Genomic DNA, 20287 nt, shown 5'->3' on the forward strand with positions numbered 1-20287 from the left:
CCGGACACCACAGTGGAAGAACAGAGCTGTCCAAAAGTTGTCCTCTGGCCTGCTGCCAGTTAGAACCCTCTAGGTGGGCCTGAGAAGCTGCACCCATGGAATCACAACCACACGGCTGCCTCAACAAGACCTGACAGTGGCAATCCCAGTTGACATGCCACAAAGCCCCACCCCGAGATGAAGAAGCACAGGCGATTAATGGCTGCCGGGGGCAGGAGAACCTGTCTTCTCCAGGGACAGGGAGTCCCCTGGTTGATTGTTCAGTACTAAGTGGTCAGCCTAAAGACGCACATAGGAGCAGCACTGAATGCTCTCACTGAGCAGCAAATACACAGACGTAAAATTAATAATCAAAGAAGAGGTCACGAACTTGAGAGGGAGTGGGGGTGCAGGGGGAGAGGTGGCAATGGTGGAAACACAGTGCTCGTTCATAAAATTCTCAAAAAAAAACCCTTAAAAATTTATATTAAAAATGAAAGTTAGCTGGATGTGGTGGCGCATGCCTTTAACCCCAACACTCAGGAGGCAGGGGCAGAGTCTGTCAGGGTTACACAGTGAAATCTTGTCTCAACAAAAGAAGAAAGGTTGTCATCTGACTTTTAGACGCACATGCATTCCCCCCACCCGCACACATCATACACTAGCGATGATAATAATAATAATAATTAATAATAATAATAATTTAAAAATAAAAGCAAAAGGTGCGATAGTGGAGTGAGGAAGAGGAAATTCCTGGGCCGGTCTCAAAGGGTGACTGCAGAGAGTATGGGAAGGGGAGATGTCCCAGCAGAGTCCCAGACAGCGAATTTTGATAAACACAAGAAAAGCTCAGCGAGTCTCCCCTGCCTTCCTAGGCTCCTTCTCAGGTCTCTAACATTTTCACACCGCAAGAAGTTTGATTGGACATTTGCCCCAAGTTGGTGACTGTGTCGTTTCTAAGAACAGACAGGAAGCACTCCGGAGGAGCCTGGCCGAGAATTTGTCACATTCGCTCAGGATTCAATTACCTAGACAGAGACCAAGCCGCCTTCAATTTCCTTTGGGAATTGGGGAGGCAGCAGGTGAGAGCAAGTAGCCACAGATACAGCAGCCAGAGCTCCGTGCCCCCCCCCGCCCCCCCCCCCCCCCCCCCCCCCCCCCCCCCCCCCCCCCCCCCCCCCCCCCCCCCCCCCCCCCCCCCCCCCCCCCCCACTGAAGGCAAAGAGCCCCGTTCCTTCCTAGTCTTTAATTCCAAGATGTGATATTTCCTGGCAGGGCTCCTCTGCCAACTAGCGAAGGCGCAGACCCAGGGTGACCGGAGGCAATTTCCTGGAATGTGATTACCATGTCCTTAGCCCGGGATGCAAAGCTGCCATCAGCCACACTGTCACTGAGATCATGAACCCCGCTAAGGTTCCCACAAAGTTCTGCCACAGGCGTTTTCCTGGGCCCGGGACTTCCGTGTTCTTGCCCCCTCTCCGCCCCCAACTTCCAGCTCCTGCAGTTAAAATGGTTCGTTCTTCTACAGTCTGCGGGACAAGACGGCACACGACCGTCTACTACACACGGTACAACCCTTCAATCACATGTTCCCTCAACAAACGGCCGCCGGGCACAAGTGCTGGAGACACGTGGACAAGAGAGGCCCTCAGTGGGGGGACAGACAGTGAATGTGACAACCAAGAAAGACCATGGATGGACACATGACAGAATGGGCAGAGGAGAGCGTGATGAAGAAAACAAATTGGTGGTTCCACACTGCCTCTGGGGACAAGAGGACCAGCTTCCATGGATTCTTGTCACCCGTCACCTGGGTCACAGGCCCCAACAGGGACACCCCCAGCTGCGCGTGTGTGAGCAACAGGAAAACACACAAGCAAGCTAGGCCCACAGGTGTGCAGCAATCAAGGACAAGGCAGACCCTGGGGAAGGGAACAGGGAAGAAGGAAGGGACAAAGAGAACCAGCATGCCCGCTTGTCCCCTGCCACCGGTGATGTCACCTGGGATGGCAGAGGAGAAGACAACAGAGAAGGGAAGGCAACCTCATCAGGCAGCGCTGGCTGAGGAAGAGCCGAGTGGTGGCCTAGAGAGGCTCATTCTCCCAGCCCTGGGACCAGAGGTCTGAGACAAGGTGTTGGTTGTTTTCTTCTCTGTGTCCCCACATGGACGTCCCTCTGAGTGCAGCTGTCTCCTTAGCTAGGGTTTTTGTTGTTGTTGTTGTTGTTTTGTTTGTTTGTTTGTTTGTTTGTTTATGAGATGTGGTATCCCCTGTAGCTAGGCTGTCCTTGAACTCAGTCTCCCCCCCCCCCCTCGCCTGAGCAGTTTAAGTGCTGGGATTGATGGGTGTGCAGCATCTCGCCTCATGGCTAGTTTCTTCTCACAAGGACACCAGTTGGAACTTGAGAGATGGCTCAGCCGTTAGGAGAGCTGGCTGTTCTTCAAGAGGCCCTGAGTTCAATTCCTAGCCACCACATGGTGGCTCAAAACCATCTGTAATGAGATCTGGTGCCCTTTTCAGGCCTGCCGGCAAACAGAAAGGCAGAACACTATGTATACAGAGTGAATAAATATTTTTCTTTTTTTAAATAAATAAATAAATAAATAAATAGGACACCAGTCATACTGGAGTAGGGCCAAGCTCCATAACCTCGTTTCATATTAATCACTTCTTTTTAAAATGTGTCTCTAAACACAGTCACATTCTAAGGCCTGAGGGTTAAAATTTGTCTAACTAACTAACTGGGCCGCACTGTTGCTATGATGAAACACCATGACCAACAGTAACCTGAGAGAAAACGACTTATTTCGCTTATATAGCCCAATCATAATCCATTATCAAAAGCAGGCAGGACAGGAACTCAAGCGGGGCAGGAACCTGATGCAGAGGCCATGGAGGGGGCTGTGCTTGCCCCTCATGACTTGCTCCGCCTGCTTTCTATTTTTCTTTTTCTTTTTGAGACAGGGTCTCTCTACATAATCCTAGCTGTCCTGGAATTTACTGTGTAGACCAGGTTGGCCTCAAACTCACAGAGATCTGCCTGCCTCTGCCTCCCGAGTTCTGGGATTAAAGGCATGCGCTACCACCACCTGGCTTCAGCCTGCTTCTTATAGAATTCAGGACTACCAGCCCAGGAGTGGTCCCATTCACAATAGGCTGGGCCCTCTCATACTGCTCACTAATTTAGAAATTGCTCTACACCTCGGGCGATGGTGGCACACGCCTTTAATCCCAGCATTTAGGAGGCAGAGGCAAGTGATTCTTCATGAGTTCAAGGCCAGCCTGCTCTACAAGAGTTAGTTCCAGGACAGCTAGATCTGTTACACAGGCAAACCCTGTGTTGAAAAAGAGAAAGAAAGAGAAAGAGAGAGGGAGGGAGAGAGGGAGGGAGGGAAGGAAGGAGGGAGGGAGGGGAGGAAGTGTCCTATAGCAGTGGTGTTCAAGCTTCCTAATGCTGTGACCCTTTAATACAGTTCCTTATGTTGGAGGAACCCACAACCATAAAATTCTGTTTGTTACTACTTCATAACTAATTTGCTACTGTTACGAATCGTAATGTAAGTATTTTTGGAGATAGAGGTTTGCCAGAGGGGCTACCACCCACAGGGTGAGACTTGCTGTCCTAGAGGCCTGCCCACGCTCTGATCTTAGAGGGGCACTTTCTCAGTTGAGGTTCCCTCCTCTCAGACGATTCCAGACAGTGTCAAGTTGACATAAAACCTATCCAGCGCTGATGTCAGTGTATGAATGTGAGGTTAGGAAGCAGGTTCTGTGCCCCACGGTCTCACCTTAGGTCTCCATGACGCAGTGACTCTACTAAGCAAAGAGATTTCTCTGCACAGCCACCAGGTACTGATCTGCCAACTGCTGGGTGGCAGATGTGTCATGGCCTCTTCTTACCAATGTGGAAGAGTCAGAGAAAGGCTGAGTGACCCTTGAGTGAAGTATGCGGCTGAGGGTGTTGGCACACATGAGGAAGGAAGGACTAAAAATGTTCCAGTGGGTACCAGCTGGCCCGGGAGACCCTCAGCATCCTACACAGGCATTCCACCCTGTCCACCAACTAACCCAGCCAAGCTGAAACCTGGCCTGCCACAGCAGTTCCCTGCTGCTTCCAGCAACTCCTCTCAGAAACAGAAGCTCCTCTGGGTTCCCTGGTGGCTCAGTCTTGATGAATGCCACATGGCCAAGTCCAAAGGTCCATGCCATCCTCATCATTTAGGCTCATCATCCACTCAAAACACCTCCTCAGGCTGGGGACGCGGCTCTGCGGGTAACACGCTTGCTTCGTGAAACATGGGAACCTGAGTTCAAGCCCCAGAACACAAAAAGCAAAATGTGTTCATGTGCACACCTGTACCCCAGCATTCTTTTAGGAACAAGAAGGAAGGTGCAGGCAAGAGAAGCCCCAGAAGCTAGCGAGTCATCTAGCCTGGAGCAGGCTGAGGGAAGCAAGAGACCCTGCTCTTGCCTCATACACTGGGGAAGGAGGAAGGACATGTGCAGCTGTCTTCTGACCTCCACATGTGCACATGGCCCACACATGCCCCCATTCTCATGTGCACGCCCATACAAAAAATATAATTCAAATAAAACTTAAAAAGTACTTCCTACTCCCACGTGACATTCCTCGGGGTCCCTTCCCATATGTCGATCTCACCAGACTTCTTTGCTAGACCCCCTCATCTTGACCAGGCCTAGCATCACCGCTGAAATCTTATTGTTCAGCCAGCACCTCTTACTTGACCTAACTCTGCCTTTGGAAAGCCCAAGAGCCCAGCGCCTACACCAAGGTCACTCCTGGGATCCCCGATCTCAGAGGTCATGGGAGCTTTCATTATATCTCATCAGAAACAGCAGTGGCCACACAACCAGGCAAAGACTGTGCTGACTGACGTCCTCTTCAGCCTTGAATACTCTTCCCATTGTCCTTTTCTCCATCCAAACCACTTAACATAAGAGGCTTCCAAGCTGCTTTTTCAAGTACCAACTGGAGATATTCAAATGAGAGGCTATAACAACCACTCCACAGTACAAAGACAGCAGAGCTTGGACAAGCCTTGAGCCTCACGTTATGCGGCCTAGAGAAGCAACATGGCGGCTTCAGGTCAGTGCTGCATCTACCAGGTAAAATGAAGGGGCAACCAAAACCACGTGCCCAAGAGGTCAATAACATCTGCTCTCAAAGATGGACCAGGGCAGGCATCAGAGCTGTTGACAGCCAGCCACGGTCAGTGTAGATGCAAAGTCAGAGCCGTATTGTTTAAACAAAATTACTGATTTATTTATTTATTGTGGGAGTCTTTGTCTGTAGGCATGCATGCCACAGCACGCATGTGGAGGTCAAAGGACAGCTTTGGGGATTAGTCCTCTCCTTCCACCATGTAGGTCTCAGGAATCAAAGGACATCAGCTCAACGACACATGTCCTTACCCAAGGATCTCAGCAACTCTCCGGCTTCATTCCCGAGCCACAGAACCTTATCCTAAGACAGGGATTCTTAACCAAACTCCCATGTTCACTCTTGACCATTTGGTATTCAGCCCAATGAGGAGTGTGCAACCCCTCTCCAGGGAATGGTTGGGCCCATGGTGCTAAACACCACTTCTGAGCAGCCGGATTCTGTCTAACTCTGCAGCCAGAGAACTCTGGCTCCAGCATGAGGCTCCAGACAGGTAGATGCCCCAAATCCTCACTTAGGAGGTCCCCCAATTCTTCACTCATTCACTAGTTGCTCAGTCCATACCTCTGGCCTCCACCCTCTCTCCAAAACATCTGTTCACATCTGCATTCCAAACCCTAGCCAGAGCTCTTTCAGAAGTAGGCTCCACACAGCCCGTCCTGAGCCACACCCCGTCCTAACTCCAGACCCTCCTCCCCACCCACTCTGCACCCAGAAGCCTGAGGGAACTTTGTAAAAATCTTACTAAGGGCATGGTATGCACGTGCCTGTTCAAAACTCCCAGTGGCCCTTGTGACGTGGAAGGAAAGCCTTTGCTTACCAGGGCTGGCCCTGCCTATCTTCCCAGCCTCACCCCAGATCCCACCACCCTCTCTCCTTACTTCACAACCCTGCCTCAAGTTCTGTGATCTGCTCAACACAGCAGGCTCTGCCTGGCCACAGAGCCTCCACCTCTGAGGGTGTATCTGGAACTCTGCTGGGCTGTGAGGTCCCCAGAGAGGCCCCCATGGCCACCCAGCCACTCAGCACCCCATAATCTCACCATTCCCTCCTTTACTGGCCATCACCTTGGCTGAGGATCAGACCTTCTCCATCTGTAGCCTGGCACTGTACACCTCCTGCAATGTGAAGCAGTGGGCTCTGAGTCAGCCCCAGTGAAAAGGTTTATGCCTACTTAGTAACACTGAGGAAAGAGCAATCAGGGCAGGAGTGACGACTCATCGCTTAAAAGCACTGGCTGCTCTTCTAGAAGACCTGGGTCAGTTCCCAGCACCCACGCGGCTGCTCACAATCACCCATAAACTTCAGTTCCAGGAGATCTGATGCCCTCTTCTGGCCTCCACAAGCATTGCAGGCACATAGTGCACAGACACACAAACTCTGATACACATAAAATCAAATTAAATAACTCTTTAAAAGAGAAAAATAAAAGCGTGATCAGATGAATCTACATGGGTCCATCGTCTATATGACAAGATGTCCAAACCCTTCAAAGACGTCATAAGAGGCAGAGGAGTAAAAGGGGAGGAGGGATGCTGGAAGAAGTCAGGAAAGAACAGGGATAGCATAAAATGCCCTGGAAGAAAAGGTTATTTGGAGACACTGGGTCACTGGGACCGTCCTTGGGCTGCTGTGAGAACCCGCTGTGATGAGGAAAGACCTGTGCGATCAGGACCTACGCCCAAGGTACCTGACAAACAGCGGAAAGAGAGGAGCCGGTGCAAACCTGACAGCCCATACCTCACCACGTCCACAGACACCAAGACTCAGCCAGAGAGGACAGCATAGCCTACAAGACACGCTCACAACAGCCCCAAGCACAACATCCCCAGGTAAGAGCTGGTCCCAAGGCTGTGTCATTCACGATTTTCTCTTTCAGAGAAAGGCCTTTGTTATGTAGGCCAGGCTAGCCTTAAACTAGTAGTTCTCCTGCCTTAGCCCCCCTAGTGCTAGGATGACAGGCATGAGTCACCACCCCAGACTGAGGCATCATGAATCTCATGGCATTATCATCCCCCACCACTGACTTTATCCTTCTCTGTTCTCCTGGCCACTCTACCCCAGTGTGTGGTAAGACCACCCACGCTGGCCGTATAATACGGCATCTGTGTGGCCTTTATACGCTCCAGACCCACGGCATCTGTCACTGTCTGCTCAGACAGACTGCACACTCCCTAAGGGCAGAGTAGAGAGATGTCTGCCTCAGGAATCACTGGCCTAGAACTTACCATTCAGCAAGGCTCAAGAATCTTCGATGGAGAGGCTGCCCACCTGTCCATCTTTCCTTCCATCACTCTATCTTGAGACACATTCAATCATCCCCAGTCACAACTTGGGGACAGTAGAGCCTGGAAGCATGAGTCAGGACAATGACATGTTCCCTCACACAGAGTTGTTGGAGACCCACCCTCTGTCATGTCATCCTGACAATGCTCCTAACTGGATGGAACAAAGGTGGCCAGAGAGATGAGATGAGGGACATGGTTCCTCTCTGAATCCTGTTTCCTTGGTCCATGGCATGAGCATCCACTAAAACCTGCTGCAGCCCCATGGCTGGGTACATACCGGCCAGCAGAGAAACCACAAAGACAGGATGGCAAAGAAACCACAGCTAGGGCCACCCAGGAGGTATAAACCAAGCTTTGGGCTGTTTCCAGGGCAAGGAGGATGGTGCCACGCGGTGGGGTCCTGGCGCTCACCCAGAAGCTTCTGAAGCACCTGGCCATCGTAGAGGTCTTCCTCCAGCTGTTTCACAATGATGCGCTCCTCTGCCAGCACATCGTTGATCCAGTCCAGGAGCACCTGGGGGAGGAGAGAGGCGTGTCAGAGCGGCTGGAGAAAGCAGAGCCACAGCAGGCTCAGACGGGCAGCTGCCCAAGCATACAAGGGCTACCAGGCACCTGCCTGGTTACAATGGAGGCCAACAGGTATCTCTTGGTCCATGATCAGAGCAGGAGTGGAGAGCCAGACCCATGCATGGAGCTAGGACTTCCTAACAGTCCCCAATAGAGCCCTGACAGGACCAGGAAGGCTGGGATCCTGCAGGGACCATCCGTAATGGGTGACACATATCTCCCAGCAGAAGGGCTCATGGCTCCACTTGGGCACTGGGTACTAAATGAGCAAGTGCTGGGAAGAGAGGAAAAGGTGGGGGCATGAAGCATCAACCCTCCTCCTAGCCTGCACTTCAGCAGTGCTGAGTTCGAGTCCTAGGCCTTCTCCTCATGACTCTGGCCCTCTCCATCTCCTGATCCTGAGCCCCATCAATGGGATTCCACCGTAGGTAAACTCCTCCCTCACACCCACCCCTCCACACCCCCACACCCCTACACACACACACACACACACACACACACACACACACACACCCCGCTTCTCTCAGCATGGTGTTTGAAGGCCATCCCTTTATAGCTCCTCTCTCTCCCCTACTTCCCCCTGAGCTCCTTACCACTGCAAGACACAAATGTATGTACATCTTATTTGTCTGCCCCATTGCTGGACATTTGAACACTGCCACTTTGTGCCCATCACGCTGCTGGAAACATTCACGGCCAAGTTTTTTGTTCCTATTTTCCAGACCCATATTCCCCAGACAGCTTTTCTTAACAGGTTTTTCTACTCAACGCATTGGGTGGACACACCGTGGAAGCAATCTACCTGCAGGGCTAATTGTCTCTGGAATAGAGGGATTCTGGGAGACAGTGCTCACACACCATCCCACTCAGAATAAAACAGATACCTGCCCGGGCTGCAGCCATGACACTCAGACTGTGACTTTCCCATGCCAGCAAAATGAATTAAGTTATCTAATTGGACCCCTGAGGCCCTGGGAGGTAGAGATCTGTGGCCACTCTCAGAAGGATCAAAGTGAACAAATCCAAACGCACAGTGTCTTGTCACTTTCTGAACAAAAAACAGTGACGGAGAAATTGGTCACAAAGCCAAGTCCCCTTAAATCCTGACCAGCTTCCAAGTGACCCCAGGAGACTGAGTCAGGATCTCAGAACTTAAGAGCTGCACGTGGCTAAAATGAAGAATCACAAAGCCTTGCAGCTCTGTGGACGTGTCAAAGAGCCTTCTGAGGGGCAGGGGGAGAGATGGCACCCTCTCCAGCTCCCTGGTTGATTGGGCTCCAGTCAGGCCTGTGTTCTCTGGCCGCTGGGCTATCCCCTCTGGGCAATGAAAACTATGAGGCAGGGCCTGATTGGAGGAAAGAGGTCACCGGGAGCATCTCCTAGGTGCCCGCTTGTCCTCTGTCCGAGGGTCTAAGGTTTGTTCTCACACCAGGGTCTACAAATCACAGCAAGGATTTTCCTCCGTGCAGAAAACAGCACAATCTCGACTTCACGAGGAATGAGAACACAGCAGTGTATTGAGCTTGCTGCGATTGCTGTGCCGGCTGGACTTGTGCCAACTGGACACAGCCAGAGTCACCTGGGAAGAGGGACCTCAACTGAGAAAATGCCTTCACTAGCCTGGCCTGTGGGCAAGCCTGTGGTACAGTTTCTTGATTGATAATTGTTGTGGAAGGACCCGATTTGGGTTGTGCCACCCCGGGGGCAGGTGGTTCTGGGCGTAATAAGAGAGCATGCTGAACGCGACAGTGAGCAGCGCTCTCCATGGGTTCCACTTCCGTTCCTGCCTCCAGGTTCCTGCTTTGAGTTCCTGCCCTGGCTTCCCTGGACAATAACTACAACCTTTAAATGTCGTTCCTGCCCAGGGTGCATTTGGTCAGGGTGTTCATTATAGCAACAGAAACCCCAAAACAACGAACGGATAAGGATAAGTATTCTCTGCCGGTCATCAAAAAAGGGAGGGGAAGTTTGTGCTTGTCCTGTGGTCCCACCTCCAACTGTAAAGGCCACAGCTGCTGAGCCTTCACTGTAGGGTCTCCCTTGGATAAGCACACGAGTGAGTGTCCATAGCAGGTGCCACGCGGGGCCGTGACAAGGAAGAGAGGAGGTGCAGTGCAGTCCCTGCCCACAAGGAAGGTTACCTGTCATGGGTGTTAGCTGGGGATAATGCAGGCATGGAAGGTGTATATAGTGGACACAAAGCCAGCCCCACCCCTGTCTGCCAGAGCTTTGAGGAAGAGTTGGCCCCTCTACCTTGAGAGCCAACATAAGAAAGTTAGCTAGGATCGGCCACCATCCCCACACCTCTATCATGGTGTCTCTATCCCTGGTCACTCTCCTGCGTGCTTATAGGCTCTTGTCACCCTGCCCAAGTCAATGGTTGCTAGAACATGCCATACCGCAGGACCTTTGTACCTGCTGTTGGGCAGTTGGCCGTGACCTAGGCACCGATGCAGAGGTCTGATCAAATGCCACCTCCCCGACTGCCCTGCAGGAAACTGCTGAAGGGGAGGGGGAGGCTTCGAGGCACCCCCTGTCACCTGATCACATGTTCACTTAGCCCCAATCATGTTTTTTCCCAGGTACACCATGAGCTTGGCGAGTGAGCTGTTTTGCTCAGCTCTCATCCCCAGTGGCTAAGACAAGAGCAGACTCAAGGTCTCAAACAAACCAGAGAACTGCCTTGGGGGATTCACAGCTAGAAAAGACTCTGGGCCCTACAGGCCTCCTTTGCTTCCAGAAGCTTCTTTCCTCAAATGCAAATATTCCAGGAAATGCTTCTTCTATGAGAATATAAAACTTAAAGAAAAAAAACAAAACAAACAAAACCTCCACATCTAGATCTCTGGCCTACTCAGAGCCCGAAGGCAGGAAGAAAAAGCCAAAAGCTCAGAAATGAACTATGCACAACAGGCCAGGCTCTCAGGTCCAGGAAGCACAAACCCTCTCCAGTCTCACCCCCCCCCCCCACTCCGGTCAGGAGATGCAGTTGACTTGAGGACATCGCCTGTCACCCCATCATTCTGCTCCCAGTCATCCTTCTTCTGTTTTAAGATAGCATCAGCCATTATTTTTAGGGACTCGTTCATCTGCTGAGCCCCAAGTCCTGCGGGTGAATAAGGAGGGACATATATTAATTACATCCTTACACGGCACTCGATCACGGCTAGCTCTAGGAGCTCGCCCTAACCAGAATAAAAAATTACTTTCCCCTTGGTTCCTTCTGAATTATAATCAGGTCTGCAGTGTGTCTCCCCCAGAGCCATGACAGTTACATTTTAATCATTTCCAAACAGAGTCCTGGCTGTGTTGTCCCTGGGGATGGAGATGCACCTTCCTGAACTGGGTGGGAGTCAGTGGGGGCTGAGCACGGCAGAGCGCCTCTATATAACCCGGGCACGAGAGGAAAAAGAACCAGCTTCACGACAAGAGTAAGCCCTGCCCAGCAACTGAACGATAAGATGTGAAATCTGCCCTTGGAGGAAGATGCCCCCAGCTTGAGGTGCCTGGCTGCCCTGACCAGCGTGCTTAGGGAGGGCTGTGTGGGTTTGTTGGGTTTTAATTCCTAACTTGAACTTCCAAAATACATCATTCCAGCCGGGCGGTGGTGGCGCACGCCTTTAATCCCAGCACTCGGGAGGCAGAGGCAGGCAGATCTCTGTGAGTTCGAGACCAGCCTGGTCTACAAGAGCTAGTTCCAGGACAGGCTCCAAAACCACATAGAAAGCCTGTCTCGAAAAACAAAAACAAAATACATCATTCCAACACCGAGTCCCTTAGGATCATTGTCCATCAAAAGCAAACTGGAGGCTCACCAAATGCCCTCATTAGCAGTGACCTAGGTGTGACCAAGAGTGTGTGTTGCAGGGGAGATCGCACGCTCAGGCAACTGTGAGGGTTTCTGAGCTCTGTGCCAGGCCCTGGGAACGAGGATTGAATGGGACACTGAGCACAGAGGCCTCTCCCTAGAAGAAAAGCACGGGATCCTCTCTAACAGAAAGGTTAATGACACAAAGCGTCTCAGCCATAAGCTTCCAACACACTGGCCACCTACAGGGACTCTGGGTTGATTGCGGCAGAAACCAGAGGAAATGGCCACAGGAAGAAATGCCCCCAGCTTGAGGTGCCTGGCTGCCCTGACCAGCGTGCTTAGGGAGGGCTGTGTGTGTAGGGAGAGCTGAGGTTCCTGGGCCCACAGAATGCAGATCCAGTTCTAAGATGACACCCACTGGCCAGTGCACCCTCCCCACCAGACCTGGTCCCTCTCAGTGCCCATCATCAGATAACGAATGGCCTTGGGTCAAAGCACTTCACTTTCCTGAGCTGGGATTGGACCTTCACCTCTTAATGGTCCAATAAGCACAACAGATGCTCAAAATAGTTTTTAATGATCAACCTCATTCCCCTTGTCTGCTCAGCTAGAGCCGGGGACTTCAGACGAAAGGCAGAGGGTGGCTCACAACATTGTAAAGATGACAATCCCAAAGTAGTAGGGGACAGAGAAGGCCAATAAGACAACAGAGGAAAAACACAGAGGACAGAGGACAGAGAGGAAGAAACGAGGCCAGCTCAGCATCCTCAGAAACTCAGCCCTGGTCCCGAAGATGGGGAGAGGCTGTGAAGGAAAGACAACCACGATGACCATGCCCGGCAGGACAGGATGTCAGCCAGTCCAAGCCATCCTCTTACCTGCTCAGGCCAACATACTAGATAGGTTTTAAGTTTAAAAATACCTGCATCTAGGAAGGCAGGGGTATGGTTCAGCAAAACCCCACAAAACCTGTTTCTGGGCAACACCCCCACAGGGGACCATTAGAAGCGGGGGTCACTGATCTGCAGCACCAACGACATCCTGACACCGAGACACAGTGGCTTTCTGAGATTCTGGAACCATCTGCACAGAGGTATAATCACAAGCTTGCAGACCCTGCCCCTTCTCCCACAGCCCACTCCCTAGATCCTGATCCCAAGTGTGCCTCCCCCAAGTAACCATGTCTGTCACCAACTGTGACCTTAATTTAAGGACAATGGCTTCCAGTGCAGTGGTCCTCAACCTTCCTAAGGCTGCGACCCTTTAATACAGCTCCTCGTGTTGTGGTGACCCCAACCATAACATTATTTCAAGGCTACTTCATAACTGGAATTTTGCTACTGTTATGAACCACAGTGTAAATATCTAATATGCAGGATGTCTGATATGTAACCCCGTGAAAAGGTTGCTCAACCCCCAAAGGGGTTATGAACCACAGGTTGACAGCCGCTGTTCCAGTGGGTTCTGGTGTCCTTCTGGTGAATTATCAAGCCTAAGGTATGCTGGGACCCCTGAGATTGCCAGTGGGTCATGGAGGAAACTGTCTCCTCTAAACATACACCCAGAGGGTCCCTGCTCATCGCAGCGGCAATGAAGCCACACAGTATGTGGAGCCGAGGGATGGAGGGACGAGGCATGGGATGATAGCCAAGGGTCTGAACAGAGCAAACCCGAGGTGCCTGGCTCTGAGGTGATCCTGGGGACAAGCCAGGCACTGAGTCCAGTCCTAGCAGCCGCTGGGAAAAGCTGATCACCCCACACTCACGGCGCAAGTGCGATATTCAAGCCAGCTACTGCCAGGACAGAGAAAGGAAGCGTCCACAGTCCTCCAACACGAGCACGCTCCAACCAAACCACTGCTTCTCTCAAATCCCCGTACACCTGATCAAAAGGGCTGGTCCCCCAGAGCCACTGCACCCACCTCCACACTTGTCTGTCTCAGACCCCTTCCTTGCCCAACAACTTGACACTTTGTACACTCCACCACACAGCCACAACCATAGCTAACGAGCCCTCTAAGACCCCAGGACCACTCCCCTGTCCATGGTGTTTACCCTAGCTTTTGAAAGTGCTAGGTTAAGACCAGCCTGCTGTAATGGGAGATCTCAGGCTGAGTTGTCTCAGGTCTAGTCTCCACGGGAACAGCTGCAGGCCAATGGGATAGTGGTCACAACAGGGAGACTCAAGGACTCAGCCACTGCTGCAGACACACAGCCACCCTGCCTGGCCCACATGGACAGTCAGCAACAGTGGAGGAGATCTGCTTGCTGTGGCTGTTCTACAGACTTCCACAACTCCAATGGCTTCCCCTGGTTCCTCTCACATGCTGGAGGCAAGAAGCCAGAACCGGTGTAACTGAACTGAAGCCAAGTGTCCGGAGAAGTGAGCTGGCCCGCCTGGAGGCTCTTAGGACACTGCTTCCTGGCTCCTCCAGCTTCTAGAAGCTCCCACAGATCTCAGAACACAGGTTTTGCCCTTCCTCTAATCCAGTAGCGGGAGCCTGGCTTCCCCCTTCCTTGACACCTCCATGGCGGCCTAGGCCACTCAGCCCAGTTGCGATGGTTAATCTTTCATTTGATTGGTTGGCTGTTTTGTTTATTTGGTTCTGGTTTTTGTTTTGTTCTGTTTTTCAAGGCAAGGTTTCTCCATGTAGCCCTGGCTGTCCTGGAACTTGCTATGTAGACCAGACTGGCTTAAACTCCAAGATCCGCCTGCCTCTGCCACCCAAGTGCTGAGATTAAAGGTGTGTGCTACCACTGCCCAACGAGATGGTTTATCCTAATTGTCAACTTGACACAATCTACACTCAGCTGAGAGGAGCTGGTCTTGTATGTGGGTATGTCTGGGGGGGGGGCTGTCTTAATTAAGCTAACCGATGTGAGAGGACCAAGCCCATGGTGGGTGGCACCAACCCCTAGACCTACGGGGTCTCAATAGGATAAGAGCGGAGAAAGCCACTGAGTGCAACAGGCAAGTACGAAAGCGTGCAAACGTTCACTCTCTCTGCTCTTACTGCAGATGCGACTGGCTGCTCCAAGTTCCTGCCATCTTGACAGGCTGTGTTGGACTGTAACCCAGAACTGCAAGCTAGATAAACTCCTTCTCCCCTACAGAGTACGACACTGTCTCAAAAAAAAAATCACCCTCAGTGAGATAGTGGTGGCAGTGGTGGTGTGCCTTTAATCCCAGCACTTGGGAGGCAGAGGAAGGAGAATCTCTGAGTTCAAGGTCAGCCTGAGCTTCAGAGTGAGTTCCAAGACAGCCAGGGCTGCACAGGGAGACTGTGCCTCAAAATACCTAAATAAACAAACAAACAAACAAATAAATAAATCAGCCTCTTTGGGTGGCCATAATAGACATTTCCAGTTCATATTTCTAGAAGGCACAGAGGGCGAGCAGCCCTGATTCCCCTGATCGGCCCTTGTGAAAACTCAGTCGCAAGGGTCGGCATTGCACTCCTGGCTGGGGTAAAGACAGGAAAGCCTCCAGAGAGCCATCTATTTCAGGACACTAATAATCACACGCAGCATTTCAAAGAGCCTAGGTCACCCAAACCAAGTCTGGGTCTCCGAGGTAGGATGCTACCTGCCTGTCTCAGGTGGTGGTCTTCAGGAGTCTTCCTGGGGCTTAGATCTGAACAGTCAAAGTCTCAAGCTGCCCCTGGACAGGGTCAGGTACGTGCAAGAGAAGGGCAGGCGGTTGTCGCTAGGAGCCACTGAGCCACAGCCCTGCCCTCGTGTTACTGTGACCTTCGAGATCACAGCCTCTGCTCTCCCACCTAGCTGATAGTCACACATGCTCCCCGAGGGTTCTAGCTGCATTCTGTGGCTGTGTTAAAACCTTCTGACCAAAGCAGCTGAGGAAGGGAAAGGGTTTATTGGCTTACACTTCCAGGTCAATCCATCACTGGGGATTGACAGTGGAGGTCAAGGCAGACGTTCACACAGGAGCCTGAAGCCGAAAGCTTGGAGGAACACTACTTGCTGGGCCACTCACAGGCTTGTGCTTGGCTAGCTTCCTTATATAACCTGGGACTGCCTGCCAAGGGAATGGTGCCACCCGTAGTGGGCTGTGCCCCTCCTATATCAGTCAGCACATCAAGACTATCTCTCACAGACATGCCACAGGCCAAGTCTGATCCAAGCAAGGCCTCAACTGAGATTCCATTTAGCGCTAAGACACCAAGGGCTGTCTTCGGGTGAGGCCATGGTGGGGGAAGACAACAACCTGTTCCCCAAAACAGCTTGACCCATGAAGCTATAACAACCAGGCCTGTATGCAAGGTGTAGCGGTTCAACACAGACCCTGTGTAGCTCTTGTGAGCATGGTGCGACAGCCCCATAGAGGGCTAGGGCTGTTCTAGGGAGCACCTAGAGAACCTATGTTTCACTTCCTTCTTCTGCCCACACCCCACTCCTCGGACCCCTTTCTAATGTAGTCTTTCAGGAGCCTGGAGGCTCAGCTGCTCCTTGTGTCTACAGAAGTCGGGAGTCCCCCGAAGAAGGCCCAGAACCAACAGGGATGTTCCAATCACATCAGACTATATACATCACCTTGATCAGCTCCTTGAACTTGGGGTCCTCTCTGGAGGTGGGATCAATCATGGTGCGCTCCTCATTCTCCTCTGCCAAAGACAGAAAGGGCCAGAGTGAATGGAGGGGGTAGGATAGAGCACTGACAGAGACATCAGGGGGTGGAGAACTCCCTGCTTACTCACATGGGGCAGGAACTGGTGAAAAAGCAGAGACCCATCCTGTTCTCAGTGAGAACAGGTTGCCGGCCTTGCCAGCTACACACCAAGATCAGAAATAGATCATGCAGGACAGCAGGAGGAGATGAAGCCCGGCTCCAACTCCCCCGCCTTGGACTCCAAAGGCTCCTTCAGCAAGTCTAAACCACGCTGGCACGGGGAGAGAAATGGTGGCATCTGCCGTGGCCTGGGACGTGCCCTTCCAGAATCAGAGGGTTATAGAGAGATTTACAAGCTAGATCGCTGTTCACTGGTCTATCAGAGGCTGTGTGGGGCCAGCGCCGTGGAAAATGTATGGGAACAGATGGGCGGGCAGCAATATACAAAACAATATCTACGGGGAAGCATTAAAAATAGCAAAAAGACGCGAAAGGATGACATTTACCCATCTCCCCTGTGAGTTTTCCCTCCATTTTCTGGCTTAGATCTGACAGACAGCAAGAGGCCAGTGGAGTTCATCAGGGGAGCGGGACAGGAAGGTGGGGAAGGAATGAAGACGTGGGAGCCAGAAGTGAAAGGACCAGGCCCTAAATGCCTGGGTGCTGCCGACCCACTGAACTCACAGAGGGGAGCTGGGGGCGGGGAATCCAGCTTCCCAGACAGAGAATAGCCCAAGGTACTGCTGCAACAATCAGCTGCAGCAGTGGTAACAAGCATGCCCTTCATCAGGGAGAGACATCACAGACCAGTGGTCTCGGATACCAGGCCATTTCTGGGTCACAAGTTGGCCTTCACCTGCTTCCTCCCTGAGACCCTGATGGTCATATAGAACCTGGATAGACAGGGATCTCCCTCTGAATTGGGGTTTGGAAATAAGCAGTGTCCACAGTGTCCAGGAAACGGCACTTTGTCTGCCACCTGTCATCGACCTGCAAGGAGTCAGGAGCCTCCCCATCCACAGTTCCCACACAGTCAGCCGCACGGCTCTTGAGGGCAGTCATGGAGATAAATGGCGTGTCTGAAATGTGTGCCCAGTTTCTGAATTTCTTCATGCGTTGAAACATTGGGGCCCACTCATCCCAGGGAGACTGTCCTCAGGGGATGGCTGTCCCCTTGCCTCTTCCTCTAGAGACTCATGGGGGTTTCACACCCTGAGCTAACACTCTCTGCCTCACTTTCTCTCATCCCCTAGGCCAGCTATCAGCTAACTCCGTTCAGTGCCTTGTGCCTCGAGCTTACACCATCCAGTCCTCTACTCAATAAAGAAGCTGGCTCCTCCTCTCTCTTTCCACCCCTGCTTGCCCAGCCCTGCTGGGCCACCCCTTGGAACTGTGACCATAACAAGCCATGGTTCCAATGCCAGTCATCAACGCCTGGATGCCAATGAAATCCACACTTCCTGCTTCTCCCTAGAGATCTGGCTGAATGAGATGTGGGTTTTCACCTCCCACCCATACGTCGTCCGACACCAGGGATGGACAACAAAGGCTGTCAAGTGGCCACAGTACCTAGCTGGGTGTCTTCAGGGTGGATGTCCATTAAAGCCGGGGCCATTGGAGAATTGATGGCGCTCTTGCCTTCTTCTTGCAAGTCAGTCACTGTTGAGGTAAAGAGAGTCCCAGTCAGTATGCAGAGAGCCCAAGAGGAAAGTCCCGCGCTTCCAACACGTCACTTACATGCACATCCCTTCATGGTGGGTGGCCCAGGGAGGCCAAGAAAAGTCCTCCCAGCCCAGAACATCTGCCATTTTGATTGCCTCAAGCAGATTATTATTATTATTATTATTATTATCATTATTATTATCATTATTATTATTATTGCAGTATACTGCCTATAGGCCAGAAGAGGGCACCAGATCTCATTATAAATGGTTGTGAGCCACCACGTGGTTGTTGGGAATTGAACTCAGGACCTCTGGAAGAGCAGTCAGTGCTCTTAACCGCTGAGCTATCTCTCCAGCCCTCAAGCAGTTCTTAATTCCTTCCAAGCCTGGCCAGTCTGTCCACATTGGAATATGTGACTGGGACATGGAAGCTTCTGGTTGCTTCTAGTGACTTCCAGACCTGACCGAGGCTGGTGCAATAGACAGCGCTCAGAACCCCAGCAAGGGCAGAGAACATAAATGGAACTGCCCTTTTGTTTCCGGCAGAGCTGTCTCTGGGGTTGTACACTCGAGGTGTGAACGGGCCTGCTTGCACACACGGGCGATCAGAATTTAAAGTGTGCCGCCTCCTTCGGGACGGAAGTCTGATGGAGGTGCAGTGAACTCATACATTCTGTGCCGCCCTCGTATCTATTTTTAAACAGGCCAGAATCTCGGGCCAGAAACCGGCTCAGCCTGGACATACGCCTCCTTCCTGCTGGGCACAACCCTTCTCTAGATCTCTGCCCTGGGAACCGTTAACCTCCAAGAGGGCATCTGCATGCAGCCAGCCTAGATGGCCCCTCTCACCTCACTTCCACGTGGACTAAGCCGAGAGTCGTGACAACCAGCCCTCACTTGCAGTTACTCGGGCCTGCCGGGAAACCTGCTTGGACAATGTCCTGAACCCAGCAAGGCATGGCCCACGGCCCTCGTTCTCCCCACACGCTCCACTAACTCTGCAGGTGCACACATGTGCTCCAGGTGGGAAGTCACTAAATCTCCATCACCATCTCATCTCTCCTGGCCCCTGGAGGGACATGCTTCATCTCTACAGAAGATAACAGGATGGGGATCGAGGCCAGTAGGAAAAGCAACAGACTCTAAGGAAGCGAGCGAGCTTCCACACTGACAATGTGTGGGCCCAGAAACCGCAAGCTGTGCATAAGCTTGCATGCATGTAGGCTGGAGGTGGGGATAGTTACAGGGTTCAGACACTGCACACCCTAGTCCTGGGACACCCACCACACAGGTCACAGTCCCAGGATGGAGGGGAAGGGGACAGATGTAAAGCTTGACTTTTTCCTGTCTACAGAAAGCTCTACCACGTCTGGAGCGCTAGAAGCAGAAATGGTGGCTTCCATACCACTGAATCTCAGAGTCCAGACTTCAGTCCCAAAATCCAGAGGGGACAGAGCCAGGTCCAGGCCTACACCTGCAGTTTTTTTACAGCCCTGAGTGGGGAGCACCAATCACTTACTGATCACACATCCCGTCATGGGGCATGGGGGGGGGGGATCTCCAGTGACAGGAGTCCCGCCCCTCTGTGCTTCCTCCTGGGAACTTCTACAGTGATACACGCCTCTAAACTCTGCCCGGAATACCAGTCACTTCAAAGCTTTAATAACATTTTACATGTTGGCCACCTGGCACCCGCAACAGCAGATGATGGGGACAACACGATACAAGTGGCTCCAACCTTGCTGGCTGGGAGACCCCAAGCCAGTCTTGTTAATCCCTTTGATCCTGCAGCCTCAGGTGGCATTTCCTGTTTGTTCTCTTAGGTCCCCAGGCAGGCTAAAGAATACAAGTCCCCAGCTTAGACATACAGCGGGCTCTTGAAACATGGCTGTGGATCCAGCTCTGGGGACAAGCCACCCTCTGCCTCCACAAGGACAGACACTAGCTCTAACATTAGCAAAGATGCCGAGGTCCAGCTTTTTGAAAAAGGAGGCCCTCTAGTAAACTCGCAAACTCATGTTCAAGGCCACGTCATTCATAACAGCCAAAAGGTGGAAACAGCACAGATGTTCTTAGATTCAAAAGGAGAGAGAGAGGAGGAGGAGGAGGAGGAGAAAGAAGGGGGAGGAGGAGGAGGAGGAGGAGGAGGAGGAGGAGGAGGGGGGGGG

At 52.0% G+C, this 20287-nt stretch overlaps 1 protein-coding gene across 1 annotated transcript in view; it reads right to left on the reverse strand.

Annotated features, from left to right (window-relative positions):
* The window catches only part of Parvb (parvin beta), an 82227-nt gene that overhangs the window by 27533 nt on the left and 34407 nt on the right, over positions 1–20287 (reverse strand). The window contains exons 2-5 of the mRNA XM_050127815.1: positions 18025–18114; positions 16380–16450; positions 7697–7962; positions 1324–1477 (exon numbers count right to left, since the gene is read on the reverse strand). Of these exons, the coding sequence (XP_049983772.1) occupies positions 1324–1477; positions 7697–7962; positions 16380–16450; positions 18025–18114 (581 nt within the window). The remainder of the gene's footprint in view (positions 1–1323; positions 1478–7696; positions 7963–16379; positions 16451–18024; positions 18115–20287) is intronic.

This window comes from Alexandromys fortis, unplaced genomic scaffold (genome assembly GCF_014885135.2).
Source record: "Alexandromys fortis isolate MF-2015 unplaced genomic scaffold, M_Fortis_MF-2015_v1.1 scaffold_28, whole genome shotgun sequence".
Classification (NCBI taxonomy): Eukaryota; Metazoa; Chordata; class Mammalia; order Rodentia; family Cricetidae; genus Alexandromys; species Alexandromys fortis.